Here is a 26797-nt window from a genome sequence, read left to right as displayed (position 1 = left end):
TTAATTAGTCCCAAAATCACGTACGTATTCCTGCGCACTTTTTTTTTTTATTCATTACATCGTAGCAAACACACACAAGTGATCCTCAGCTGTAGTAGTTACCTTGTAGTTACGCACATGAAGGCCTTTTTAGGTCAACATAGGTCAGCATCATCTACACTTCTATGATTTGTACTACATTACTCATCAGTACATAATTAAACAAAAAACAGCTTCTAAATCCCCCAAATTACCCAATGAACGATTTCAAACCTAGCAGCTAATAAAAAGACAGCATAGTTTACTTAAGGATCTCCCTGATTGGCTAACATTACAAACACAGACATCAAGTACAAATCATTTAGGATATGGTGACTTTTGACATTGTCAGCAAACCTTTGACGTGCACGACTGAGAGACAGGGTCGTAAAATCAGCAACAACGTCACTTGGTGTCACCACCATTTTCTATCAACATGGAGACAGAAGGAAGATGGGAGAGGCCAGGAAGAATGCATGTTCCGCTTGCGTCCGCTTGGTGTCGCCAGAGATCCTCCATTGTGGGGAAATACGTATTTCCTTCTTCTGGGCAATACCCGGCTGGGCCGACAGAGGGCGCCGTCACATACGTGTTTCATCCACAGTGGCAGATTTTGGAGAAAGTGGAAGAACAGGGTTGTGTAATTTGGGACTGGACTGGTTGCTTTTCAGAACATTTTGCTGCACAGATGCCGTTATTCCCCTGTCCGTCCGGCAGATGGAAAAGGCGACGTATGGGCTCATGTTTCATAACACCACAGCAGGGACAGCCGCTCTTCAAACAAATTGACGTATTTGTGTGATTGTGCTCTCTACTGCTACTGCTGGCAGTGATGGTGCTGCTGGAGTGACCCAATTTTTCCCCCACAGGGACCATTAAAGGTTCCCAAGAGCTAAAGGAGGCCACGCTGAGGGGTAAAACAGAGCGTACATTGCATTGCAAACTGACTTATAATAATCATAGGTCACATTTTATACAAATAAACAAAACTACGACTTTCTATTATGATATTTGGGGAACGAACAGGAATGTTAAAATACGGGTTACGGAATAAAGAGCTCCACTTTAGACCCACTAGTAAAAATAATGGACTTACGGCCTCTAGATGAGTTTTACAGCACATTTCACTGTCAAAAGTGAGTAATGGGAGGTTTAAAATAACAGGGTCAGCATGTTGGCACGGCACGCAAAAGCACAGTTTAATAGAAAAAGACTGGAAGAGCACTTCTATCGTTTCATGAGGTTGGTAGCCTTCTGGTTGGCAGCGCTGATTCGGGTAACGTTGAGATTAGCCTGCAGAGGATGGGAAAAAAGAAAGAACAAGGAAGTGTTAACAAGAATGTGGTAGGGAGGCACACACAGCTGTGCTCTCCATCTATCTTTCACTTTCAGGTGTGCTTAATTGCTCTGGATAATCAAAGGAAGCTTGGCAAGCTCTACAGTCCAACAACACACAGTAGGGTGAATATAATCAAACACCTGCTCAGAACTGTTCATAGATAAGAATTCTTAGCTTTAGTGCTGTTAGCACAAGTTCCTGTGCTGCTTTCATCTCTGACTCAAAGGGAAGAGCACGAACTGCTTCTGTCAGGTAAAAAGCCACATTATTGATTTCATTCATCTCCCTCTCCGGGCACAAGCCTGAGATGAACTGCCATAATTCCCCTTTTCTCTCCTCACTAAGATCCCAGATAGATCCGTGTGAAACTCTGAAAACTGACTAAAGGATCTGGAAACAGCTATCCACCCCTTACCTACCTCTCAGCTGGTCTACTGCAACTCTGTGTATAAGCCTAATTCCACTCTCACTCTCTGTTTCACATAGTTCAGTGTACAGCAGCTTGACTTTTAACTGGTACAAAGAAAAGACAGCACGTCACTGCTGTTTATGGCTGCTCAGGTCTGTTAACTGCCTATTTTGCCTCCATATCACAGAGATCATTATCCCAACAACTTCTGGGAATTCTCCCCTAACGGTGACCAGGCCACGCTCTCATTGCTTCCAGACTCTGGAATAGTCTGCCCTCCTACATACGAACCTGTGAAATCAACTTTGAACATGAACCTATTTTCAGTTGCTTTTATTCAAGTATAGTCTTGAGAAGCTATTGCCCTTTTGTTTGACTGTTTCCCATTGTTAGTGCTTCTTCTCTGTATAACATGAGCTCCATCTATTTTTTTAACTGGGTTCTTGGAGAACTGGATGCCAAACCAGATACAGGAGTCTGAGGTTTGCTGGCATGTTCTCGGTGTTTCACCGGTCTAGAACATGTCAAAGGAAAATCTTTTATGTAAAGTCCTCCAGTTTTGTAAAATGTGTCTATTCATCATGTGGCTAAAACAAAATCCAACTCTAACCCTGACCTGGTGGGAGTTAAGAGCTTAATGTCTTCCTTGGCCTCCTACTCTTCCGAATCCCTACCTGAGTTTACTACAAGGTGCTTTGAGAGTCGTGTAAAAGTAACCATCGACTATTTACTCTTTATCTGGCTTTATTTGAGCGATATAGTGAAGAGTGACATCAAAGCAGAGGGGAAGGCATGCGGCAAAGGCTACAGGTCGGATTCAAACCCGGCATATGGTTGCACGTTCATCCCAGCGAGCTAAACCAGCGCCCTTAAGTTGCTACATTTAACAGAGTCTGTGAAATGAATTTGATTTGACTGGTGCACACTGAGGTCTCCTACATGCAGAACAGGACAGCGGTACCTTTCCCTGTATACGGTCGATCTGGGAATTCTGTGTTTCCAGCTCGTTGCCAATGTCCAGGGCCATGCTCTTCAGATTTCCGACGATGCTGCCCACATGTGCCAGGTTCTCCTCCATCTCGTCCTCGCGGGCGTCGCCGGTCGCCCTGACACGGGCAGGAACAAAGCAGGAAAACATTAATGCTGCAAAGATGTGTGCAAGTTTTTGTGTTTGTGTTTGACCAGCTGCCTGTGTGTGATGGCGTAAGTATTAGATGTCAGTTTGCTGTAAAGAAGAGCAAACACAGACACACACACACACACGCACACACACACACTCAGACACACACACACAAACCGTGTATGCAGCTGCCGTCTCTCAGCTCACACAATAACACACTCCACTAAACTCTGTGTGTCACTCTCTCTCTACCTTCGTATGTATCCTCCACTCATAATCATCTGCTCTCTCTCATCCACGACCCGAGATGATGGCGGCTGATTGGCTACAACGCCATCCTGGCTTGAGGCTCTGCCCCAAACTGCCTTGTACGCCCCACTCTCCTCAAAAGCCTTTAGTCTGGAAGAGAAAGATGGATGTCGATTTTAATGAGTGACGTCTGTTAAACGTGAAACGTGAGAACCACAGCGTACCCATACTGCTCCTGCAGCTACAGTACGGGTACACCAAGGGTCCATTTACACCATAAAACACGACAAACATGGCACTGGACTACTTCAGAGCAAATCAGAGCAGCAAAGCAAGCCGACAGCAAAAGCTAAAAGCAACTAATGAACCAAATCTGAAGAGTTTTCTCGTGTTTAAATCTCAGGACGCTATTTGCTCCTCGTCAGCATCGCACTGTATGTTAAAGCACCTTACTGGAAACATCTATTTTACCTCCAGTGCTCACTGGGATCACTGGGATCATCCTGATCAGTGCGTTTTGGGGAAGAACAAGAACTATAACACATTTAGATCTGCACTGTCTTTAAGAAGAACACTCAGTTTAGCTTTCCTGCTATGTTTGGTTTTCTCTCTTTGTGAGTAACGTCTGGGCATAGAAGTGCCAAAAACTACAAATAGATTCCCATAATTTTATGACTACATCTGATATACTTACCTCTGAATAATGTTTACAGACAAACACACACTCACACACACGCCACGCACACCTCCACCTACTTATCGCAGGAGCAGAGACCACAGCACTTGCCCAGGTCAGTCAGGTTTTTCTCTGCCTCCTTCATATCAGAGTTGATCTGATCCAAGCCCTCCTCTATTCGCTCCAACTGCTCTATGAGAGGATGCGGCGGAGCAGGATGAAGGAAGAGCAAAGGTGAAAGAAAGCAGGAAATGAGGTTGAACGTAACAAGGAGAATGGAGGGAGAAGAGAGGAGGAGGGAGGTGGAATAAAAGAAGAAAAATCACAAAGTATTTCCACGCGGCTGCACTATGAACTGAAAAAGCAGCCACCAGAAACGCCACCACGCTACGCTAAATGCTAACACTGGACCAAACGGTGCAGAGCCAACGACCTTTGACCTCGGTGCCCACTTCCATTCTGTTTTCTTCTCTCGGGCTATGTACGAAGGATGTTTCTGCATCTGTGCTTCTTTTAAAGAAGATTTTAAGGAGCATTTATACAAATGTGTCTTCTAAATCCAAATTGAGGTATTTTTAGTCTCATGCAGTTAGAAAACGCTTCATTGTCACCGTTCTGCTATAAACAGACATCAGATGTAAGAGATGCAGAGCTTATCTGTTATATCGAGTTCATTTTTACAGGCCTTTGTCTATAAATTAGATTTTTTGATCCTTCAAGCCAAAAAATCTCCACTTCAGAAACAGCAAACGTGTAGTTATTCACATCCTGAAGGCTTTTACCAAATAGTTTGTTCATATATATCATTCAGATCCTGATTCACAGAACATCTGTTAGTAAAAACATGCCTTCTTTGTCTTTTGGCATTATTTTCTTCTTAATGGATCAATTAAAACAAATTATTAAATAAAAAAAATCTTTGAGTTTAATACTTGGGCAAAAGGAAACGAGCAGAGAGTGACATCATTCACTCAAGATGTCTTATTGAGTAATTTAAGCCCCTGATTATTACGATGATTATCGTTGCTGAAGGAGTCTGATAAACACTGCAACACATTTAATGGAACTGGGCACCAGTACGGGGCTTTTTAGGGCCTGTTTGGATAAAGACGCAGGTTCCTGGACCTACTTCCTGAGCGGCCAGATACAAAGGCCACAGCACTGGGCCATGTCTGTCAGATTCTTCTCTGCCTCTCTCATGTCCCTGTTGATGGAGTCCATACCCTCCTCAATACGCTCCAACTGCTCTGTTAGAACGGGAGTTTTATGGTGTTGCCACAGCAGGAGCAGAGATCAATACAGAGATGGGCATGTTTACACAACGTGTACTGGCAAGGCTTCCAAATCAAAAGCTCACATCAGGGATATTTACACAAAAATGAGAAATTTAAGAATAAACACAAATTTCTGAGGAACAAAAAAAACAGCAAATTTCAGATTTTATGGTCAAGACAAGAAAAAGCTGTTTACCTCCTTGTTCATCCAACATCACCACAGTCCTGATCCCAACATCTTTACTCTGGAGGAGGGAACACATAAAAACCCGTTACTGACAGGAACCCCAACGACGCAGGTTTTTATTGCACATATGGAAATCGATTTAAAGAAGTTTGCTGCAGACGCCACGTGGCGATCCACTGAGCTCCTGCTCACTTCTTTAAATTCTTTCTACTTTAGATTTATGGTAAAAAGCCAACAAGGTGAGACTGCCTAAACTGTTTATCTGCAGTAAGATCACATGACCTCGATCCTGATCACAGTGACTAAAAGTAAACAGATGGCTGTTATGGAAAAAGAACGTATGAGCACTTGATATGAATTTCCTGCTTTCCTCACTGTTCTGCTCTCCCGGCCGTCGTTTGTCCAAAATCATTTTCCAGGAGCTTAAACTTAATCATCACACTGCATCCGTCTTTGTTAGAGTCATCCTGACATGGATCTGTGGTCATTTCCTCATGTGGAAACACAGCAGGCTCATTTACAGATGATGATGACAAAGTTCACAGTGAGGTTTGTGCTTCATCACTGCGGGGGTCTTTGTTTCTTATCGCTAGATTATATTGTGTGTGTGTGTGTGTGTGTGTGTGTGTGTGTGTGTGTGTGTGTGTACCTCCTCAACCAACTGAACCATCCGCCGCGTGCTCTCCAGTGACTGAAAGACACAAAATCACTGCTTCAATATTTAACATTCAACACATTACATGATCTTTGCTCATTAAGTCATTTTTGTAGCTTTAATTTTGTTCTTAGTTATTCAAACAGTTAAAGTTTAGTATACAGTGAAGTCCAGTGTTGGTCAAGTTACTTGAAAAAAGTAATCAGTAACTAATTACTGATTACTTCCCCCAAAAATTAATCTCATCACTTTACTGATTACTTATTTTCAAAAGTAATTAATTACTTAGTTACTTTTTTAAAACACAATTTACAACCTGAATAGGTGATAAAGCGATAGATCTTTCAGCTGTTTTATTAGTTTTAATCTTTTAACTTTATACATCAAGCAAAAATTTAATTATATGCAACATTCACTGACTGGAAAAATTTGTTTAACATTTAAACTTATTTTCAGCACATAAAATAAAATATTTTTTGTGTGTTTACACTCAGTCTTTCAAATAGATGCAAGTAAAACACAGCAGAAAATAAATAAAGTCAAAGACTAGCGGTCCTGTTGCTCTATTTTCACCTGTAAAGCAGGAGTGGGGTAGGCGGAGGGTTACCCTGGTGCAGGTGTGCAGCGGTCAGTGGAAGAATCCGCGAGTTTCTCTGTGAGTTTCCCATTACGTCGTAGCTACTCGGTGCTTGCTCGGAAGTTTAGGGGTTTTTTCGCTGTAAAAAGAAGTTTTCTTCCCACGCACAACGGACACTAATGTTTTTGTCACTTTTTATGGAATCAAACTCAAAGTAAGGTCAGTACTTCCACGCTTTAAACGCTGCACGCTCATACTCTCTCTGCACTCGATATATGATCCATTGTTGATCTGCACACAGCTGTTGTCACGAACGTCGCACTCGCTTACGTCACTGTCATGAGACATTCTCGCAAAAAAATCACAGTTTTAGTAACGCAGTAACGCAGCGTTCCTACGGGAAAGTAAAGGTAATCTAATTACCGTTTTTGCAATAGTAATCCCTTACTTTACTCGTTACTTGAAAAAAGTAATCGGATTACAGTAACGCGTTTACTGCCCATCTCTGGTGAAGTCCTTAAATTCCCCTCTGCAGCTACACATTAGTTAAAGAAATACATTAAATGCATCCAAACAACATAAAAAACGGTGCGACAAAAACAGAAGTGCAAGAGTGACTCTGAGTCTTTCAGTCTGAGTTAACAGTGTGATGGTCTGAGGTCAGAAGCTTCTCATTCAGCAGATGATGCAGGTGAATCGTTTCATGTAGCTGTCCTGCAAAGTGGGGAGGATGGTCTTAATGGTCCTGTCAGTGGTGTGGATCACCACCTTAAACACACACTACACAGGAAGCTCAAGCTTCCAGGCCTCTGGTAGGGCAGTGGTCCCCAACCCCTGGGCCACAGACCGGTCCGTGAGTCGTTTGGTACCAGGTTTTTATCGTTAACTCATTTCCCTGGGTCTTTTCCCGTGTGTTATGACTAAGTCTTATTTCTTTATTTTGTTGTATTTATCCGGTCCGTGAAAATACTGTTGGACCTAAACCGGTCCGTGCGCACCCATGGCCGCCTACAGGGGCGAGATAGACCTCGTCCTCCATTATACCAGATATTGATGCAATTTCTTATCATCAGCTGAACAATGACAGCAACTGGTAGTAAGTTAATATTCTACATTTTAATGTTAAACTTGAGGGTGTAAAAACACATTTAAGTTCCGTCAAACTCATTTTACACTCGCACCAAGTGTGAAAATCTAAAGCTACAACATGTTCTTGTTCCTCACTATTGTTCAGTAACCATCTCTGAGCATCAGTGTTGTGGAATGTGTCATAGTTTCAGCTCCAAATGTAAAGGGGGACACATGGGAGCAGGAACAAGTAAGATATCTGATGTGTTTAGAAAGTCATTTCTAGTTAAAAGAACTTTTGAATCGTCTTTATGTCATTAAGGAGTTATTATAGGTTATAGCAGGAGGATACAGTCTACATCAGTCATGCGCAGAAACTACTAGCTGCCTGTTTATCTACCCCTAGGTGTGTGTGTGTGTGTGTGTGTGTGTGTGTGTGTGTGTGTGTTGTGTAAATATCATGTCAGTCCTCTGGGATTTCCCCACTGATGGGATGATGAGGTGACACATGTCTCTGACCTGCAGTAGCCTTTAAACACCAGGGAGTGTGTGTGTGTGTGTGTGTGTGTGTGTGTTCGAAACTACCCCCACTGAATGTACGAGCTCATCTGTGCCAGACAGTTGCACCTGGAGACCAGCTGTCTCCAAGGCAACCAGGTGAGCCAGGCCCTCCCCTCAGGCAGGGCTGTGTCCTCTGTAGCTCAGCAGGTTGTGTAGTCGTTTGCGTCACTCTTCTTGCCAGTTTGTTTATTATGAATTCTTGGTTTTATTGCTGAGATGCTCTAATTCTAATTATCCTCATCAGGTTCCTCTGACTGACACACAGAGTGTGACACGCTCTCCGGGGTATAAGCTGAGGATGTGACTCGCTGCCGTCCATATCTCCACTGTTAGATTGTATTTTTCTCCGCTCCTTGCCAGCCTCAAAGATGTGTTGGCAAAGGAAATCCCCGACTACACTTTCATGATCCGTTCTTTAGGCCGAGTCAGCTGAAGGGTAACGCACATGTAAAACCATGTTCATATGAAACATGGCAAAAGTGTCAAAGGAGAAGATGAATCCGCGTAATTTTCATGAGCCGAACATTCAGGCTTGGCTTAGTTTCACATCGTTTTTCTACTGCAGACGGGGGATAAGTGGATAAGGCCCAACATCCTCATCTCGTTTTCTGTTTACAGGAGCAGCCAGTCAGAAGAAAGGGAAGATGGCCTTAAAGGGGGAGGAGCTACAACATCTGGAACTGGGAATTGAGTTTGCTCAAAGAGTCTGTTACTTGTAGTCATGATGATGTAGTGCAGGATTGTAAGGTCGTGCAACAAAATGCTCCTTGAGGCAACTGTTGAAAACTATCTCTGCTTTTAAGATTAGACAGACCGCTCTCACTCCCGAGGCGTAACATGCCGACGTTTTGTCACGTCCCGCGGTGTTCCTGAGGAACGCGAAAGGAGACCTTCCCCGTTCTAATGCTACGCGCCGGGTTACGGATGAAATCCAGTGGAATGACGTTCCAGCCAGGTACTCCAGCCCTGCTGGGGGATTCCCATGATGCACTGGGTGTTTCTTCTTCACTCACTATGTGTTAACAGACCTCTCTGCATTGAATCATACTTGTTATTAATCTCAGGCTCTCTTCCACAGCATGTCTTTATGTGTTTTTATGGCCTGAGCCTGGCTCTGTTGGAGGTTTCTTCCTGTTAAAAGGGAGTTTTTCCTTCCCACTGTCGCCAAAGTGCTGCTCATAGGGGGTCATATGATTGTTGGGTTTTTCTCTGTATCCATTATTCAAACGTTTCCTTTTTCTGAAGCCAGCCTAGAGCCCAAAGACAGCCCAGGCTCAGTATGGTTCGAGTTTCTTATGTTTTGGTTTAATTTTGCATCAGGGATTGTTTTCTTGTTGTGTTAATGATTATGATGTGTATTATTAGTTTCATGTTTCTGTTTATTTGTGTTTAGGATTTGTTCTTCGGTTGTGTCTGCTTTGTATTGGTCTAGTTCCATGTGTCATTTTCTGTCTGTCTCTCAATGTCGAGTCTGCGTCTTAGTGCGATGGTTTCTTGTTCCTGTTTTATTGTGAAGGTCTGCGTCTCATGTGAGTGTGTTCGGTTTTACCTCTCGTCTCGTTAATGACTCCCAGCTGTGTCGCCCACCTGTGTGTAATCTCCCTGTGTTTCTCTGAGTGTATTTTAGTCGGGTCTTTTGTGTTTGTAGTCGCTGGTCCGTCTGTGTTTCCACCCTGCTTCATCTGTGTGTTTCCCTGCAGTCAACCGTCATCTGTTTCCGCCCGCTCTCATTCATGTCCAGGTTCGTGTTCTGTAGTCAGTTTGTTCCCAGTTTAGTTTAGTCTTTTTTTTGTCCATTTCCTTTTTGTGTTTAATAAACCACCCTCACACCTGTACAAGTGCCTGCGTTTGGATCCTCCTTTATTTTCCACACGGCTCATCTCACTCGCCGTGACAGTTTCCTTAAGCAAAATACAGTGTAAAGTGTATTATAGCCCCTCTTTCTTTGCAGTTTTTGCTCTCCATATGGTGGGCTGCACTGAAAGGAAATATTTGGCATCCCTGATAAAATTCACTATATAAAAAAGAAAGAATACGTTTTTTATTTTTAAGTAGAATCACTTAAATCCCACTGCTGTTTCAAGGCAGTCGATGAAATACTCCAAACGTCTAATTTATTCATTTGTGATTCTGGAAAAGAATTTCATGTCCTTGAACCTGATGTTTCAGATGTGCCGTCTCATACGAACCAATCTGTGTCCACATTTAGAGGTTAATGGAGCTGAGGAAGTCCTCTCGCCTCCACAGAGAGACCACAGCTCGAGTTCCACACTTTACAGATACGGTTGTGTTTTAGCCACATGCTACACAGACACAACTAGAACAACTTTGTTTGGTCCTTTAGTTCTTATAGAACAAGTTTTTAAGTTGGGACAAAAGAGGTTAAAAGACTTTTTATAAACAACAAAATTTCAGAATTCCAAACGCTTCCATTTTCCTCCAAACCTTCATTTATGTTGTCACGTTTGTTGACTTCCTGCTTCTGGATTCACAGCTGTGTCGTGAGATATATTGTTTATTTGTTCATGCTCATGGACGTGAATTGTGACATTTGAGATGGCACAAAATTGTAAGTAACGTTTACAAGAGGAAAGTATATTTCATGTCTGCAGCACATGTTTTGTCCAGTCAAAGGAAACTAAGGACGTGGTGAGATGACCAAAGATCTTCTTTCAGTCAGGGAGAAAAGGCTTAAGACTGAAAATGGTGAAGTTTAAATCACAGGAGGGTTTTAGGCATGAGAAAAGTAGGTAAATTACACAAACAGGTGTTATCAGGTTAATGTGCACTGGACACAAGGGTAACAAGTAAACGGCCGTTTCTATGTGTGGTTGTTAATAATTAATAAAACACTTATTTACCATCATAATCCTCTTACCTCATCTGTGACTTGATTGGCTCTTCTCTGTAACTCCTCCTGCTCTGTGAGGATGGGCGGGTCTGAACGTGCGTTAGCAGCCATGTTTGTTTGTGTGTGTGTTCAGTCCCAGGTGAGCGGATCAGACTGCAGCATCAGGTATCTTTAACAGCTGGAGAGGGTGAGAGTGAGGCCATGGTTATTTTTCATGACTGACAATAGACTCGAGCAGCAGACGCCAGGCAGGCAGGCACGCAGCACAGGCTCTCGCTTACACAAACGCTTCAGGATAACCACATTTATTTTTTAAGAAGCAGTTACTTTTATTTCCAACACACTGTTTCGTTTTAATGGCAGTTACTGTAACTGTCAACAGTCAGCCAGTTAGCACTCAAAACATCAGCTGCAGCAGCCTTTTGCACACATGAACGTGATACTTCAAGGTCAAGGGGACCCATAACACTCATTTCCTATCAAAAGAATAGTTCTGAAACATCCACCGTTCAGAATAATCCTTCTTTGTCTAACACGGGCTTGTCTAAAACAAGCTCTCTTAGCTCCTTCCTCCAGCCTTAAAGGCTTCTTTGTGATTCACTGCTCTTCATAAACACCTAACACACTAAATTACACTAAAATCATCTTCAGCTAAAACCACGAGCAATTCAAATGGCCAAACAGGAAGAAGGATGAACTCTCAGGTTAGCTTAGTCTGAATAAGTCATTTAATGTGTGCAGGAAAAAGCAGTGAAGCACACTGTCGGGTTCCTTCTTGTCCCTGTCGTCATTCTTCTTAAATTCATCCATAGTTTCTGCTGCTGATCCAGGTCCAAGTCACGCAGGTCTAAACAGAAACACCCAGACCGCCCTTCCCCACCATCTCCGGTTAGTCCGGGGGTTAATCAGAGTCATTACTCACTTATATATTCACAGATACAGGCGCTTTTCTTCTTTGGCTCTCGGAGGAGGCGGACGCACTTTTTCTCCTCTCCCTTATCTTCCCTGCTTATGTCCTTGTCTAGTCTCGTGGGGTTTTTTTGTATTTTCCCTGGAACACTCTCTCACAGTCTGTTCTCTAAAACCTAAAAGAGGAATTATGGATTGGATCAACTGGTCCCTAAATGCAATTGACACCACTTTCTCAACGAGAAGTTTGGGCTCGGGTGAGCCTGAGTGCTGAAGATATCTACCTATTCTGAACCATAGTAACAGGGTTCTGGCTGATCGGAGCTGGCTTGGCCCTGACTTATCGAAGAATTAAGGAAGCGGAACCGGCTGTTCAAACCCCCACAAGGCTGCCCGCTGGGATTGGAACGATGGGAGAGGCGTGAGTTTCTCAAAATGGGCTCATTGAGTCAGCACGGATAAGATCTTGGAAGGCTACGGCTGCTGTGAATACTCAGAATAAGATCTCTGACTGCAGACTGGATACATCTCGGAAGGGCTAGCCCGGAATAACATCTCTGGGCGCAAAATTGGATGACATCTCGGGGAGGCACACTGCCGTGAGTTCTCAGAAATCGGCTCCTTGAGCACAAGAAATGACAACATCACAGAATGCAAGTATGGCGAAGCTCGCGGCTCTCCAACGGGAGATTGAGAGACCAGTGTTGGACTGTAGAACTGCTTTGAAATTCATATGAGCTGTTCGCACTAAAGTAAAAAAATACCATCACTTCATGCGGATACCCTCTCGGCGCCAGCTACAAGGCCGGAGCTGAACAAAACTCCCTGATAACGACTGTGTTTAGTCTGTTCCTTCATTCCATGCAAGGCCACCTGGGTTGGCTGGAAGACTGTTTACTGGAAGGGCGAAGGACACTGTCTCAGCTGAACTATGGACACGCACACACATACATATACTGATACTGATAAGCACTCACTGACCCATCCCCCTCCCTACCCCGGATCCAACGCCACCTCCAACGCTTACCTCCCCTCTGATGTGGACATCGGGTCAGTTGGAGGCGCAGTCGAAAGATTGCAGCGGTCCCAGATCAGATGGTCACACTGGAACTCTTTCCCATGTTAATGTCTGTGTTTATTGTGCTGTGGTGTGTTGATATCTGTGCATTCCTGTATTATCCTTTTGTGTCACACATTTCAATGTTTTTTTCCTCGCTACCTAGCCTGACCTGTCTCCCCGATGTGATGTTTGTGTATTTTATGTACGGTCGGCAAGGTCTGTCATCTCGGTTGTGGGCAAAAGACCTGCAACTGACAAATAAAGGCTATCTCTCTCTCTCTTATAGGGCACAGGGGTGGGTCTGAAACTGGGTGCTTTTTAGTTGTATTTTCAGCCTTTGGAGCTCTTATAATTTTGAAGAAGAGGAGATATATTCACACAACGTCTTCAGGTTTAAGTGCTCAGTTTTACAGCCACTCTGAATCTGCTTTTCTTAAGCACGACTTAGTTTGAGCATTAATATCAAGTCAAAATTATTTTCATCTAAAACAAAGCTCATATGAGTGAATCTCTGTTTTTTACCTCCAGTTTCAGTTTAACCCTGAAAAAAAGTAAAAAATAAAGTAAAGTAAATAAGTAAAAAAAATAAAGTTTAGCTCTGCAGAGTGATGACATCACACACATATTTTTTTTAACCTGCTTTCCTGTTGTTTCCTGCTCAGATCATTCTCTCTGCATACATCATGCATATATGAAATGGTAGGAATTTTCATCCTCTTTCACTGGATGTTATTCTTGTGATGGCAAGACACCCGGTGTTCGCACAACTCCCACAAAGGCTCTTTAGAAAAGACCACAATTCAGTTATAAAGTGTTACAGTATCTGCATGAATGCAGTGCGGCCGCTGGCTCTCACAAGCGCCTAAAACGAATCCCTGCTCACTCTTACAACAACTGCCTCCTCTGTAATTAGGAGTCCACACAATGTCAGCTTCAAACCAGGTGTTGAGTCCTCACACACACACACACACACACACACACACACACTTCTCTTTGTGTGATCAGGCTGCAGCATCATAATTAGCCCTAACCACTAATCACCACCTGCTGGAATAAAGAAGAGGAACAACAAGAAAGAAGAAAAGAAATGAGCCTTGATATTAAAAAAAATCAGCTTTAAATATTTTGCACAATAAACGGATAAATCTTTTAGTCTACAAAATGAAACTGCTAAAATAGACAGAGGTATTCAGTCTGGGACACAACACAGAGAAGAAAACGACTTTAAAGGCCAATGATCATCAGACTGTAAACTAGATTTTCTGTAACACTATACAGAGTCGCCTCCTTTAGCTTGACTATCATCACCAGCTGTCACGTTAAAGTGATGCACGCTTAGCTAAGAGTGACCAGAGACAAATAACCAACACACACAAACATGCAGGCTTTGGCACTGCTTCCTAATCACAGGTATAATAATGAGCATTCATGTTCAGGAGTGCCCAAAAGTGGGCGGGGCATCACATGGCACATCCCCCAAAATATGATGTATTAATGTACTACACAGTACTACTATAGATAAACATACCTGCACTATACAAGTCATTAAAATCGTCTCCAGCTCAAATCCATGACTATGATCCATATTTTCACATTACAACTTTTTACTATAATTTAAGGGGGATTGTGAATTTTACTAAAGAGTCTGATTCTCTAAACTGAAATTCAGCACAAATCTTTTTTCATGTGGTAAATCTGTTTTTGTCCTGGGCTCCAGATGAGACTGAAAATCTGTGTTTTCTGAGCCAGTTTTCGACACTAAACGAATTATTCCTCCTTAAATATTATCTCTTCAGTGCTGCCCACCTGACCCCGTCACAATCAGCTTTAACATGTGTAATGAAGCCATGAAAGACTTTACCTTCATAATTTCTGCATTAACAGCCCTCAGAGGACAGACGCAGGCTGAAATTTAATGTTTTTTAATTATTATTCCCAACGTTTTTGACCATTTACAACTTTTTAAGTAGATGAGATAGTCGTGTGATAGTTTCAGGATCTGTAGAAAACTTGAAATCTGTTTTACACCCACTCCAAGTGTCACAGTTTAAAGCTTCTTTTCTTCAGTACGACTGGTTGTTCTGGTCAGTTTAGAGCATTAAACTGATCATTAAACTAAGCTTTAACTGATCAAACACACACATCCACTAATGTGCAATAATCTTTTCTGGCATCGTTGTAGTTTTACTCAGTTGTATACAGCATTTGTATTCTATTATCTTATTGTATATTTTATTCTATTTTATTCTATTTTATTCTACTGTATATAGTATTTTATTTTATTCTATTCTGTACAGTTGTATACTGTATTTATTCTTATTGTATTCTAATTTTTCATAACTTTTGCACTGTCCACTTCCTGCTGTGACAAAACAAATTTCCCACGTGTGGGACTAATAAAGGTTATCTTATCTTAATATCAATTCAAAATCTTTTTCACGACTACGTTAGAAAATTATTTTAGAAGATGAGCCTGGGATCAAATTTAGGTAAAAGGAGACTTTTCATATGCTACAACCTGTTCTGGGCAGCTACTTCCGTCATATAGTGACGTCACTCTTGTAAGTTTACCACAAAAATGCTCTTTGGATTTTTTTAAAATCAAACATCCGGGTACCATGCTGTCTTTTGTCCCTCTACTGCTTTTTGACCCCATTGTGATTTCTTGCGGCTGCCTCTGGTTCTGTGGTGACAGCAGGTGCAGGTGTGTGTCACAGGCTCACCTGGTCACAGGCTGGCAGTTCATTTACGAGTACACGAATTAAACCTTAGCTGTGAGGCTGACACGGAGTGATGGGGATGATAACGAAGACAGGATTCTCCTCATCGTGCTGCCCTGTGAATCGGCGTGGTGACGTATTTGTTTACCGTTTTCGCGGTCATCTCGTGCGTGAGAATATCACCAGGTACACGCGCGACAGTTTTTAATATTTGATTGTTCAAGAGCAAAAAGACGGAGTCTGTTTGAATTAATGTCACAGATGAAATATTTAGTTTTTATCGCCTGTTTGACCGTCACCAGTTAACCTGTGACACCAGTTCATCTGGAACACCGGCCCTGTTTAACGCCGAGCACACACAATATGAATGAACTTAAAGTAACGGGTCTGTTTTAAAACGTAAAGAGTAAAAGTAGATATTTGTTTAACAATGTGGGGAGTAAAAGTAAAAAGTAACAAGTTAAGTAGAGAGACCTGGTAATTCTACTTCGATACTTCCCACCTCGGGGTCACTCTGATGACCAACTTTTACATTTGAAATAAAAACAGGTTTGTTTTTTTAAAGCTGCCTCTTTTCTGAGATAACATCCATACGAACCTGTGTTCCGCACCTTTCATCCGGTCCTCTTCATACGCTCGTGCTCTGTCCTCGTGAACCCATCAGCACACTGAAACCTGTTGCTCTTCCTCGGTTACTCCTCCTCAGCATCACCGCTCCCCTCCTCCGCACAGGCCCCGCCCCCCAACAAACGGCAACCCAAACTTTCCTCCTGGGCGTGACGTCAGAGAGCAGCGCCTTGAACGCCTCTCTCCACCACAAGGACGCAGCTGAAGGTGGAGGAACCAGCGACATGTTTAAGGGTAAACGATGGGCGTGTGTTCAGCGCTGGTCAGCAGGAAGCTCTGCTCGCATCCTGACAGTTTAGCAAACTTTACAAAAAAACTATTTTTATAATTAACAAATCCTGCTTTGATTGTTTTGAAGCTGCCGCCATGAAATCTGCATCTTTCCTGCGTTTGTCAAACACATTACCCCCCATGTGTTAATGCGCTGTTAATGACGTCATAGTGATGGTGTTTTTCTCATTTGATTTCACTCTATCCGTTTTTTTATGTTTGTAAAATAGTTGTGATCAAACAGCCACACAGGCGCTCATCGTTTTATAAACGTGACCGAAAAAGTCTTTATACTTGTCTAAATGTCAATCACGTGGTGTTTGTCACATGGTGCTTCTCTGAACATCAAATTGATCGTTTCCTAATGAGGTGTGCGGACCTCAGGTGTCGAGGACAGAGACGACCCTCCACTTTTAACCAAATTCAAACTGAAGTTGAAGACTGTAAAAACAGTTTTCATTAAGCTTTTTATGTCAGACATCTGCCAGAGGCGCTCTCAGCCTCTCTTTAACAACCTTTCATGCCTGGTGTGACGAGTATGCACTGAATATCCTAAGTGTGCGGCTGAGGCCCCCTGGTGGCCTCTGACGGTACTGCACCGGGTAGCAAATAAGCTGAAGAGAAAATGTCAAACCTTTTGAATGTTTTGCATCTCACAGGTTAAACTTGCAGGATAAGTTACACCATTAGGATCCATAAGCCGATCATCCTTTTGGTTTCTGTACAATAAAATCTTTTAGGATTCGTCAACACATTTTCTGAAGGACATTTCAACTCAGGTTTTGTAACTTCGCTTAAAATTTCCAAAAAATGTTCACAGTTTAAGTGAAAGAATAAAACAGTCATGGTCTCATGTCTCACATTCAGATGAAAGAATCAAGCTCAACAAGTAAGGTGTCTTTAAAAGTCAAAATGAATGAAAACGTAAAAGCAATATTTCATCTTTCACTTGCGAGACGAGCAGAGCTGCCACTAAAGGTTCGGGGCTGCAGAAGAACCTCGGCAGGCTGAAGTTAAGCTTTGAGATTTAATGCAGTAAAAAATATTCCCAATCAGAAGAATGAGCGTAACATCACATGTGGTCACGTGCATGAACAAGCGTGCATGAAAACTCAGAGAAAAGGACAACTGTAGCATCAGCTGTGTCAGTTTATTCTTTCAAACATTCAGAGTCATCAAACTTCCAGCCTAATAAAATTCATTTAGAGACAAAAGAACAGAAATCTTTAACACAGAGATGCCGCAGCGCCGGAGAGTGCAACGGCAGCACGAGCTTTCGCTTCGTGTCTGCTCAGTGCCGGCGTTTTGGTCCCGTTACAGAGATGAAGACGATAACTGCGCATCGCGGGTTGAGTGAGAGGAAGGAGAAGGTGTGAGAAGTGAGAAGCTGTGGAGAGGCTTCCCTCCATCGCCTCACGAATACATCGTCAGCTGAAGCCACTGTGAGGAAGAAAGAGACCGTCAGTGTTTACATGTGACCACAAGCAGTCCTCTGTCCTCCTCGGTTTTATAGTTTCAGTTTGATTGTCACCCCAGGAGCTGACCGATGTTTTCCTACAGACTTCATGTTCATGTCCAACCAGACCAGACTGTATAGAAAAGAACGACGTGGACATTACTGCTCGCTGAGCCTCGAGCTGAGCACTTCTGACTGAGTAACTGAGGGAGACTGTGCACTCAGAGGCCCGCAGTAAGATACACCTTCAGACTTGTTGCAAAACGCTGCTTCCTGTTGAATTTAGAGTCGATTTTAAGATCCTGGTCTTGACCTACAGAGCTGTGCACGGACTGGCACCAGCCTACATCTCTGATCTGCTACAGCCCGATGTCCCAGCAGGTCTTTGAGGTCATCTGATCAGGGCTTACTTGCTATAAAAAATACTAAGAGGAGGACTGAGGGTGACAGAGCTTTTGCCACTGTGGCCCCGAGACTGTGGACTCTCTCCCCCAAACATTAAGAACTGTGGACTCAGTCGCTGTTTTTAAAAAACAACTCAAAACTCACCTTTTTAAAACTGCTTCTGGTTAATTTTATGTCTGTTTTATTTTCTCTTTTTAAATCTTTTTATGACTTGTAATCTTATGTGCAGCACTTTGTGATTCTGTCTTGAAAGGTGCTGTATAAATAAAAATTTATTTATTTATTTTGTTGTCCATTCTGGACACCATCAGGCCAGAATTACAAAAACAAACGGATGCTTTGCTCAAAAAGACTTGAAACTAGGGCCTGAGACCATAACGCAGTCAATGAAGTTGTTACTTTTTCTGGAAGAAGAAGAAATGTTGCCCCCTAGTGGATATTAGAAAAAATACAGATTTAAGGCACTTTGGTATTTACTTTTTTTTTTTTTTTTCTGTGGTTCACAGTCAGTAAATCCGTCTTTGGCCTTTGACCTGACCCCCACCCATTCTGCTTGCCTGACCCCTTGATGAATTTGATTCACCCTCGTCTCCGGTGTTTGGATCTTTTCCCCTGTGAACTGTCACACGTTCCTACTTTTACCACACTCGTCCATTCAGTGTCTAAACTTCAGAATCGAGAGAATTAGAAAAGATTCTGAAGTCGACCAGTCTGGGTTTTACCTCCTTGACGTCCAGATCGATGGTGCCGCTGTTGTCCTTATCCAGCGTCTTGAACGCTCCTGCAACACACACACACACACACACACACAAGTTGTGCATTTTAAATTGATATAAAGATTTTTTCTTCTGTGCTTTTTGTTTCTTGGCTGGATGAGGAGGGAGGAGGAGTTTGGTGTAGGTTAGAGATGAACTTGGTGCTTCAGTCTTGTTTCCCAGGTGATTGCCACAGTGGACGGATCCACATGTTTTGGTATAGCACAGATTTGAACTTTAACACAGCCCTCCTGATTATCTGGGCTTGGGATTGGTCCACTAGCTACAATAGCTTTGACCCCCCGAGGCTGGGTTTGTCTCTCCTCTGAGAATAGACTCGTGCAAATGGGTTCACCACACCCCACACAGCAACACCCTGGAGATACAGTAACAACTTCTATTATGCACAAGGGAGACAAAGAAGTAGGGACAACAGCTGTTCACAGGTGAGGAAGATTAAACATCATTATACAAACTTTACGTATTCAGAAACGTAAAGCTGAAGATAAGACGGTCGGACAGCCGAGTGCACGCGTATCTGAAATCACAGGTGAAGAGAGACTCACTGCACATGGCGTCCAGTCGCACCAGGCAGCCAATGAAATTGTCAAAGTCCATATCGCCGTGCTCATCACTATAGCGACGGATAATCATCTTGTAGAGCTGCTCATTCAGCGGGAAGCCTGCAAAACACACACACACTTAGTATGAAACTACACACACTCTAACGTCTTTGGTTCCCACACACACACACACACACACACACACACACACAGAGCAGCATTTCTTACCTGCAGCCTTGAAGGCACCAGGCACCTCACTAGCGCCGATCACACCTGAGTTATCGGCGTCGTAGTTAATGTAGATGCCCTGAAAACGAGACACAACAAATAATAAACAACACAAACATAAAAACAGCGTCTGCACGGCTGCTCCCCGTCAACCCACCTGCCATTTCTTGATGTTATTCCAGAGGTACTTGAACTCGTGGAAGCCCAGTTTTCCTGTGCTGTCACTCTGATGGGAGCCAGGTCAAAGGTCAAACTCAGCAACACAAGCAGAACTCACTGAGAACCGTGACGCTTGATTTTCTGCTACTAATTCTGCAACCACTGAGATTACTGTGTTCAGTCTGCACTATGTTTTGTGGAAGGATACGTCCATCACAGCAACCATACTCCTGCAGGACTCACTGCTGAAGCCGTCGGTCTTCAGCTTCCCATCTGAACGACAGACCCACAACTTCAGTTCAGCTTAGTTAAAATACAAATTTACTGCAAACACACAAAAACTAGAAACTAGAAAATAACAATAAGAAGGAAACCGGACTCACGTTTGCAGACCACTTTATTCAAGATGTTCATCAGTTCATTGGGGCTCACCTCCATGTCCTGGAGGCACACACACACACACACACACACACACACACACACACACAGCGTATGAGTTCTCCACACAGGAAGTCCCCTGAAAACACAGAGTGAGTCACAGCCTCACAGAATGACTCAAACCAAAGCCTTCGATCTTTTTAGAGCGTCTGACTCACTGCAGTCACTGTTGCCAACAACACAAAACACAGAGAAGCAGCGCTAAAAGTCGGACGCGGCTTCCTCAAAAACTCTTTTTTTCTTCACGCGATGAAACGCTGTAGCTGTGAGCTGGGCTCCAAAGATTTATTTTCACATGCTGACCGGTCGGCTCACAAACCTCGACTTCGAATCAAATGCTCATCCAGCAGTGAGCTGGGATGTTTCCCGAGCTTTCTCTACAGCTCTAAACTCTTAGTCACGGCCACTTCAGTCACTTCAATCTCTTTTCCTTCTTCTTTTTACTTCATTTTTCTACTTCTGTGAGCCAAAGATAACGAGGTGTGTTACAGCAAGTATACTGGCCCTCGTAAGGTGGCCCTGCAGACCTAACAAAGCTGCAGGTGTTCACCACATCTGGGCCCAACATTCAGCTTCAGAACAGAAATCCTTTCTCATCGACAGCATCAGCCCCGGTCACCTGATGGGCTCCCCTTAGACACCCTAAACTAAACTGCTGGAAATTTCCAGAAAGTACTCACCTTTCACAGCCTCCTGACTCCACCCACCTGAAGCAAATGGGAGGAGCATACTTTACTACAAGCCTCTGTCACAGCAGTTATTACTGCTGTTGGTTTAGCCGAGAACCGGCTGTGTTCTGGTCTAACTGGTGCACACGCCCATCAGATGAGTAGAAGAAACACACACACACACACACACAGCATGACTGCAGCTCTGCCAGACAATGGCAGGAATGCAGAGAGGGAGTTCTCTGTGTAACACGCCCTGCAGCCAACTGCAGTTTCCACATGTTTGAGAGAGGATTCACTCGACAAGTTCACTGTTTATGTCTGTGTCAGAACCGCACGCTGTCATTAAAAAGCAGGAAAAAGCTGCTCCTTTATTCACCGGGCCTCCACAGAGTGCGGCTCTGTGTTTGACTTGGCTGAATTTCACACCGGTGGCATTTCCTGATCCAGTCCCAGACAGACCCAGAGGGAGCTGTCACTCCACTGTGATTAAAATCTAATACAGCAAAATTCTGATAACCAAAGAAAGTGTAGACTGTACAGCAGGGCCAGGAAGAAGCACATTAAAGACAATCACTAGTGCACAGCAACAACAGCTCTGGAGGTTTCTCTGCTCTCACTAACTTCATTTACAAACCTCCAAATCATATTTAAGGCTCTCTGACATGGATATGGTGAGGTCAGTGGCTGGAAACACACCAAAACACACACATTCGCTTCGATAAAAAGGTAGGAAATAGTCTTCACCTCATCACGATGAAGTCAGTGATGTTAAGGGTGATTCAGTTTCCTCCAGCTCTCTTTATTTTTTCAGTCATCTTTGATTCTTTGGTTTGGAGGTTTTGGTCTCCATAGATAATTTCCCCTTCAGGTACAGGGGCTGAATGTATTTAGAGTTCACCCATTTCAACTGTATTGAGGCTTAAAGTGTGCATTATTGGGGGCGTGGCCTATGTAGCTGCTGTCTGTCTGCTAGTTGAGTCCCTGAGCTGAGCTGTGTTTGTGCTGTTGGAGCATTTTTAATGACATTATCTGACCAATAAGGATCATTCCTGGTTGGCTGTAATGGTGCGAGGACGTCTCAGTGCTCCGTGGCTCAGGGTTTCAACCTGCAGCTGTAACATCCGAGCACATCTGCGCCTGGTTTACAGTCAGGGGCCCACGTGACTCAGGGACTCACACACAACCAACCGCACAGAGTCGGCTTCCCCTTCTGCTCCTGAGACGACCAAATTGCGACTCTTTAAAGCTCCTCATTTCCAGCTCTGTGTTTTTATCTTTGGACTCTGTGACTGCAGATTTACACGACACACAATTGATTCCTGATATCGTAGTTTTCCTGCTTCTATACTGCACCCTCTAGTCAGCAATACAGACGGAAGCACTGTAAGTGCGCACAGATAAAGCATGCACCCATCTACACACATCCTTCTATTGTAAACGACCTGCAGAGCACACTGAAACCACGTCTGTCCTTATTGTGAGGGAGGATACTCGAGCGCACGGCCGCGCCCTGCTACAGGAGTTTCTCGTTTCACGGGTCAAAAACATGCGGTTGAAGTTTAGAAGTGACAGTTAGTTCACTGCTGTGAAAACTCCAGAGCTGTCGAGCTGGTTCGAGCTCATTGCGCAGTTTTTATTTTTCTGTTAAAGGTCCGATATCCAGAAAAAGCCTTTCCACAATGTTATGAGATATTTATGAACTGAACAAGCTCTGAAAGTCACACTTTTTCTCACACCGCTGTCAACAAGGCTGCTTCACAGCTTTACAAGCCAGTAAAATACTCAGGAGCTCTTCCTGGTTCACTGTAGCATGCTGCTAGCACAGATGCTAAACATACAGCTGTGCAGCTGTGCTAGGCTCTCTCTCTGTCAGTCAGTGTCTGTGTTTCACCTGAGCCATCATACCTCACCACACCTGTCTGCCTACTTTTCATACGCCAACACTCATCCCGTCTATCCGGTCCCCTGTCCATTTTCTCACCTTGACTACTTATACTTCACCCTTCAGCTTTTCTACGTCTTCTATGAGGGGTCACCACAGCAGAGCATCTGCCTCCATCTCTACCGTCCTCCTCTGCAGGTCCTCCTTCACCATTTTTACTAAAAATGCTCCAAACAGGCACCAGAGCACGAACACGGAGTGCACAGGTCTATACAGAGGAGCATAAATACACTTTCTACCCACCAGAAGAAGCTGATTTAGGGGCAAGTGCCGCTGATCTTTCTGCAGACACCCCAGTGACTTTAAAAGTTTAGTGAAAGAGGCCACGCCCCCAATAATGCTTTAAGCCTGGTTTAAAGAGAAGAACATCAGGACGCAGGTGCACTCACATCTCCAGCCAGCTGTTTGAAAACCCTCCGAAACTGTTTCTCCTCTTCGCTCTCATTGGCCTCAGCGAACTGCAGCGGTCTGCGGGGAGGAGGCTGCACACAGAGAAGCTTCTGTTAGGTCACACTCACACATCCTCCCTCCAACTGTGTTTGGACAGTTTGTGTGTTTGTTTGCACATAAAATCTTCCACTGAGAGGGCGTCACACAGTCACACAGTTCAAGGTTGAAGCGATGCACATAAGCTTATCCATTGTGTGTCATCAGTTGTTAACAGGAACAAGACAAGAAATCTTTCTATTTCTGCGACATTAAATATTAAAACTTGTTCATCGACATTCAGGTGCTGCACACAACCCGGGCCCAGAAATTTGATCTGGGGTCTGTTTTCCCCGTTTCTACCTGTGCTTTCATTAGAAATGTTGGAGGCTGCATTAGGACAGACTTTACAGAGTACTTACAGGGTCTGACGGCATGAACTGAGACGGGTCGATGTCGCTGTGGGGGAGAAATCACAGGCCGGGTTAGCCTAGCTCAGCATAAACACTTGAGTAGAAACTGATAGAAAAAGTGTGCTCACGTCACAGATTTGATGACGCTCCCGATCACTCCTTTCAACAGAAACATTTTGGCGTCGATCTGAAAAAGACCGAAGACTTTAATCGACACTAATACGTGAAATGTGCGGCTGTAAATGAACCGAACACTGAGGTTGAGAAACCGCCGACTGAAGACGAACGTTTCATTAAAGTTAACTCTGTCACGTTTTTATACTCTTTGATCAGTATGATGTCATAGATAATAACTATAATAAAATATGATTATATACTTCTGATAATAGCCCGTTTTCATATTAACAACATTATCATGGAGAAATAATCATATAAAGAGAACAAACTACATGCTTTAAATATTTCCAGCTAACACATCAGGCTCCAAACTGCATTCAGAGGCAGGGCCGTGTCCAGAGAGGGGAGACGTGGTGGCACCACCCCTCCTGAAATATGAATATGAACTCAACATGAAACGCTACTGTCAGTCTTACAAATACGACCTGTGCTGGAATCTAACCAAGTACATGTACTCACTGATCTAATATTTTAGTGTACTTCACTCAAGTATTTCCATGTTATTCTACTTTAAAGCTTCTGTTACTTCTTATGTTGCCGACTCTTGCAAAGACACAGTGCTTATTATTCTACCTGAAGCTGGAGCAGTTCATGAGTGAATGTAGTTTATCCACTGAGCTCATTTTGGCTCTCAGAGATTATTAAAACAACAAAATCAACGATTATTATTCAAATTAAATGATTGTGTCTGGAACAGTTTTCAGGTTCCATTCAGCCCAGCATCCCTCCCACCGCTGGATTCGCTTTATTCAGCTTTCTCAGACGAATTAAACCCACAGCTCATATTAAAATATATAAATATTTATATTTATACAAATATAAAAGACATTTTTCTTCTTTTTTAAAGGGAATTCACAATTTTCCAGTCTGAGTAATCTGACCAAATTAAGCGATAATCAAATATGAATGAATCAGTAACTTTTATGTAGTAGTAACGATTACGCAGACTGAGTACTTTAAGTGTATTTGGATTCATTCAAACAAGAGTATTAAACATATTAGTAACGCTCACACACACACACACACACACACACTTGTCCATTTTGTGCCGTGTTTTCTTAAATAAAGCGCAGGGTCAGCGGTGGGAGGAGGCTCCATCGCTACTGAAGGCTCGCAGCTCCCGTCTTATCTCACCCTCACTAATCTTTCCGTGCCTCCGTGTTCTGGTTGTTTTCTCCACTTTAACCTTGTTTTGTAAATTTCCACCGGCTGGGTGGGACAGCATGCACAATTCTGCACTTTTACACAGCTGAGGCAAAGCCAGCACACAGGACACAGAGGAGCTTTGTGGTACTTACAGAAGCTTCAGCTGAGGACAGGCGGAGGCAGACACAACGGAGCCGGCGACAGAGACGATCACGGACTGCGGGGAACACGGACACGGAGGAACTGCAGGGCGAGCCCACTGACAGCGTTCTTTTTCAATGCGTCATCAACCCCTCCCCAAACACACGCACATATGCACGGGCAGGCCGCCAGATCCTAGCGCCCTCTAGAGTTCAAATACGTGGTGCGCCCACAGGTCAAATGACTCATCACCAACAGAGGAGATCCACCTCATATTAGCTGTTCTGATGAGTTTCGACGATCGGAGTGTGGAAGCGTGGATTCAGCCTGTCTGTAAACGCACGTCAGGCTGCTGGTGGAGTGATGGTGTGGGGGATGTTATCCTGACACACTTTGGGTCCAACTGAGCATCGTTTAAGTCCACAGCTTACCTGAGTGTTGCTGTGGACATGGTCAGCCTTTCCTGCCCGGGGCAGATGAACACGTTAATGTTTTTATATTCGACATGATGTGAAATGATGTGGGTGGTTTATGATCCTCTGATAACCTGGTAAATGTTGTCTGCGTTTCTTTTGACTCACAGACTTCAGACCTGGAACTTTTCAGATTTCAGGAAAAGATAATGTTGGACAAGGTGGAATGTAAACGGAAAATTCTAGCCACTGATCCATCAGCTGATTACTGCCAGAAATATTTCAGATATGTTCCATGTTTCCTGTTTCAGTGGGTGTGTCTGTTAAAGAGCTGGCTGACCTGTTTTACGTCTCCCACCTTTAAACGCCTCCGCTGACAGCTCCAGTCTCTCTGTGGAGCTCAGCTTGTGTCTCAGCTTCGAGAACTGAAGATAAGAGATAAGATAAGAAGATAAGATAAGATAAAACTTTATTAATCCCTCGGGTGGGTTCCTCTGGGAAATTCGCAGCACCGACAGAAGTTACAGAGTTACAGAATATTATATATATACACATATATAAATACAGAGACATGTATAAATAAAATATACAAAGGGGATAAATAGAATAAATAGGAATAAAAATAAAAATACAAGTGACATTGCACATTTCAAGTATGGAAGCCTATTGCACCGTTGACTATTAACAAAAGTATTGCACAAAAGGTAATTGCACAGTGAAGTGAAGAGGCACTAGAGCTTGCTTGTTCCCCCCTCCTTTGTCCTCCTGTTTCCCCTCCCTCTCCCCTCCAGAGATCACATCATTACTGATGTTACTACAGCTGACATCGTGACAAAGACTTCCTCATAAACACATGTTTACAGAGACATTATTAAAGGCATCACTATCGTTATT

General features: G+C 43.4%; 2 protein-coding genes across 2 annotated transcripts; both read right to left on the bottom strand.

The window, feature by feature from the left end:
• Window positions 1-198: 198 nt before the first annotated feature.
• zgc:101731 (SNARE_SNAP25N and SNARE_SNAP23C domain-containing protein) lies at window positions 199-16335 on the bottom strand. Its single transcript, XM_087851301.1, has 8 exons — window positions 16272-16335; window positions 11012-11162; window positions 5922-5963; window positions 5282-5330; window positions 3892-4003; window positions 3139-3285; window positions 2728-2872; window positions 199-1311 (listed from the first exon to the last, which is right to left on the bottom strand). Exons 2-8 carry the CDS (start codon window positions 11093-11095, stop codon window positions 1246-1248), a joined length of 645 nt encoding a protein of 214 aa, XP_087707427.1. The 5' UTR covers window positions 11096-11162; window positions 16272-16335; the 3' UTR covers window positions 199-1245.
• A 1366-nt stretch (window positions 16336-17701) lies between these two features.
• Window positions 17702-25661, bottom strand: LOC102778054 (calpain small subunit 1-like). The gene is made up of 11 exons (XM_087851300.1): window positions 25502-25661; window positions 24155-24213; window positions 24036-24072; window positions 23577-23669; window positions 20520-20577; window positions 20345-20409; window positions 20135-20203; window positions 19978-20056; window positions 19753-19869; window positions 19154-19212; window positions 17702-18010 (listed from the first exon to the last, which is right to left on the bottom strand). Exons 2-11 carry the CDS (start codon window positions 24199-24201, stop codon window positions 17984-17986), a joined length of 651 nt encoding a protein of 216 aa, XP_087707426.1. The 5' UTR covers window positions 24202-24213; window positions 25502-25661; the 3' UTR covers window positions 17702-17983.
• Window positions 25662-26797: the final 1136 nt, after the last annotated feature.

The sequence above is a fragment of the Neolamprologus brichardi genome, chromosome 14 (assembly GCF_056152115.1).
Source record: "Neolamprologus brichardi isolate AB-2024 chromosome 14, ASM5615211v1, whole genome shotgun sequence".
Lineage (NCBI taxonomy): Eukaryota > Metazoa > Chordata > Actinopteri > Cichliformes > Cichlidae > Neolamprologus > Neolamprologus brichardi.
This window is presented reverse-complemented; position numbering and strand designations above follow the sequence as displayed.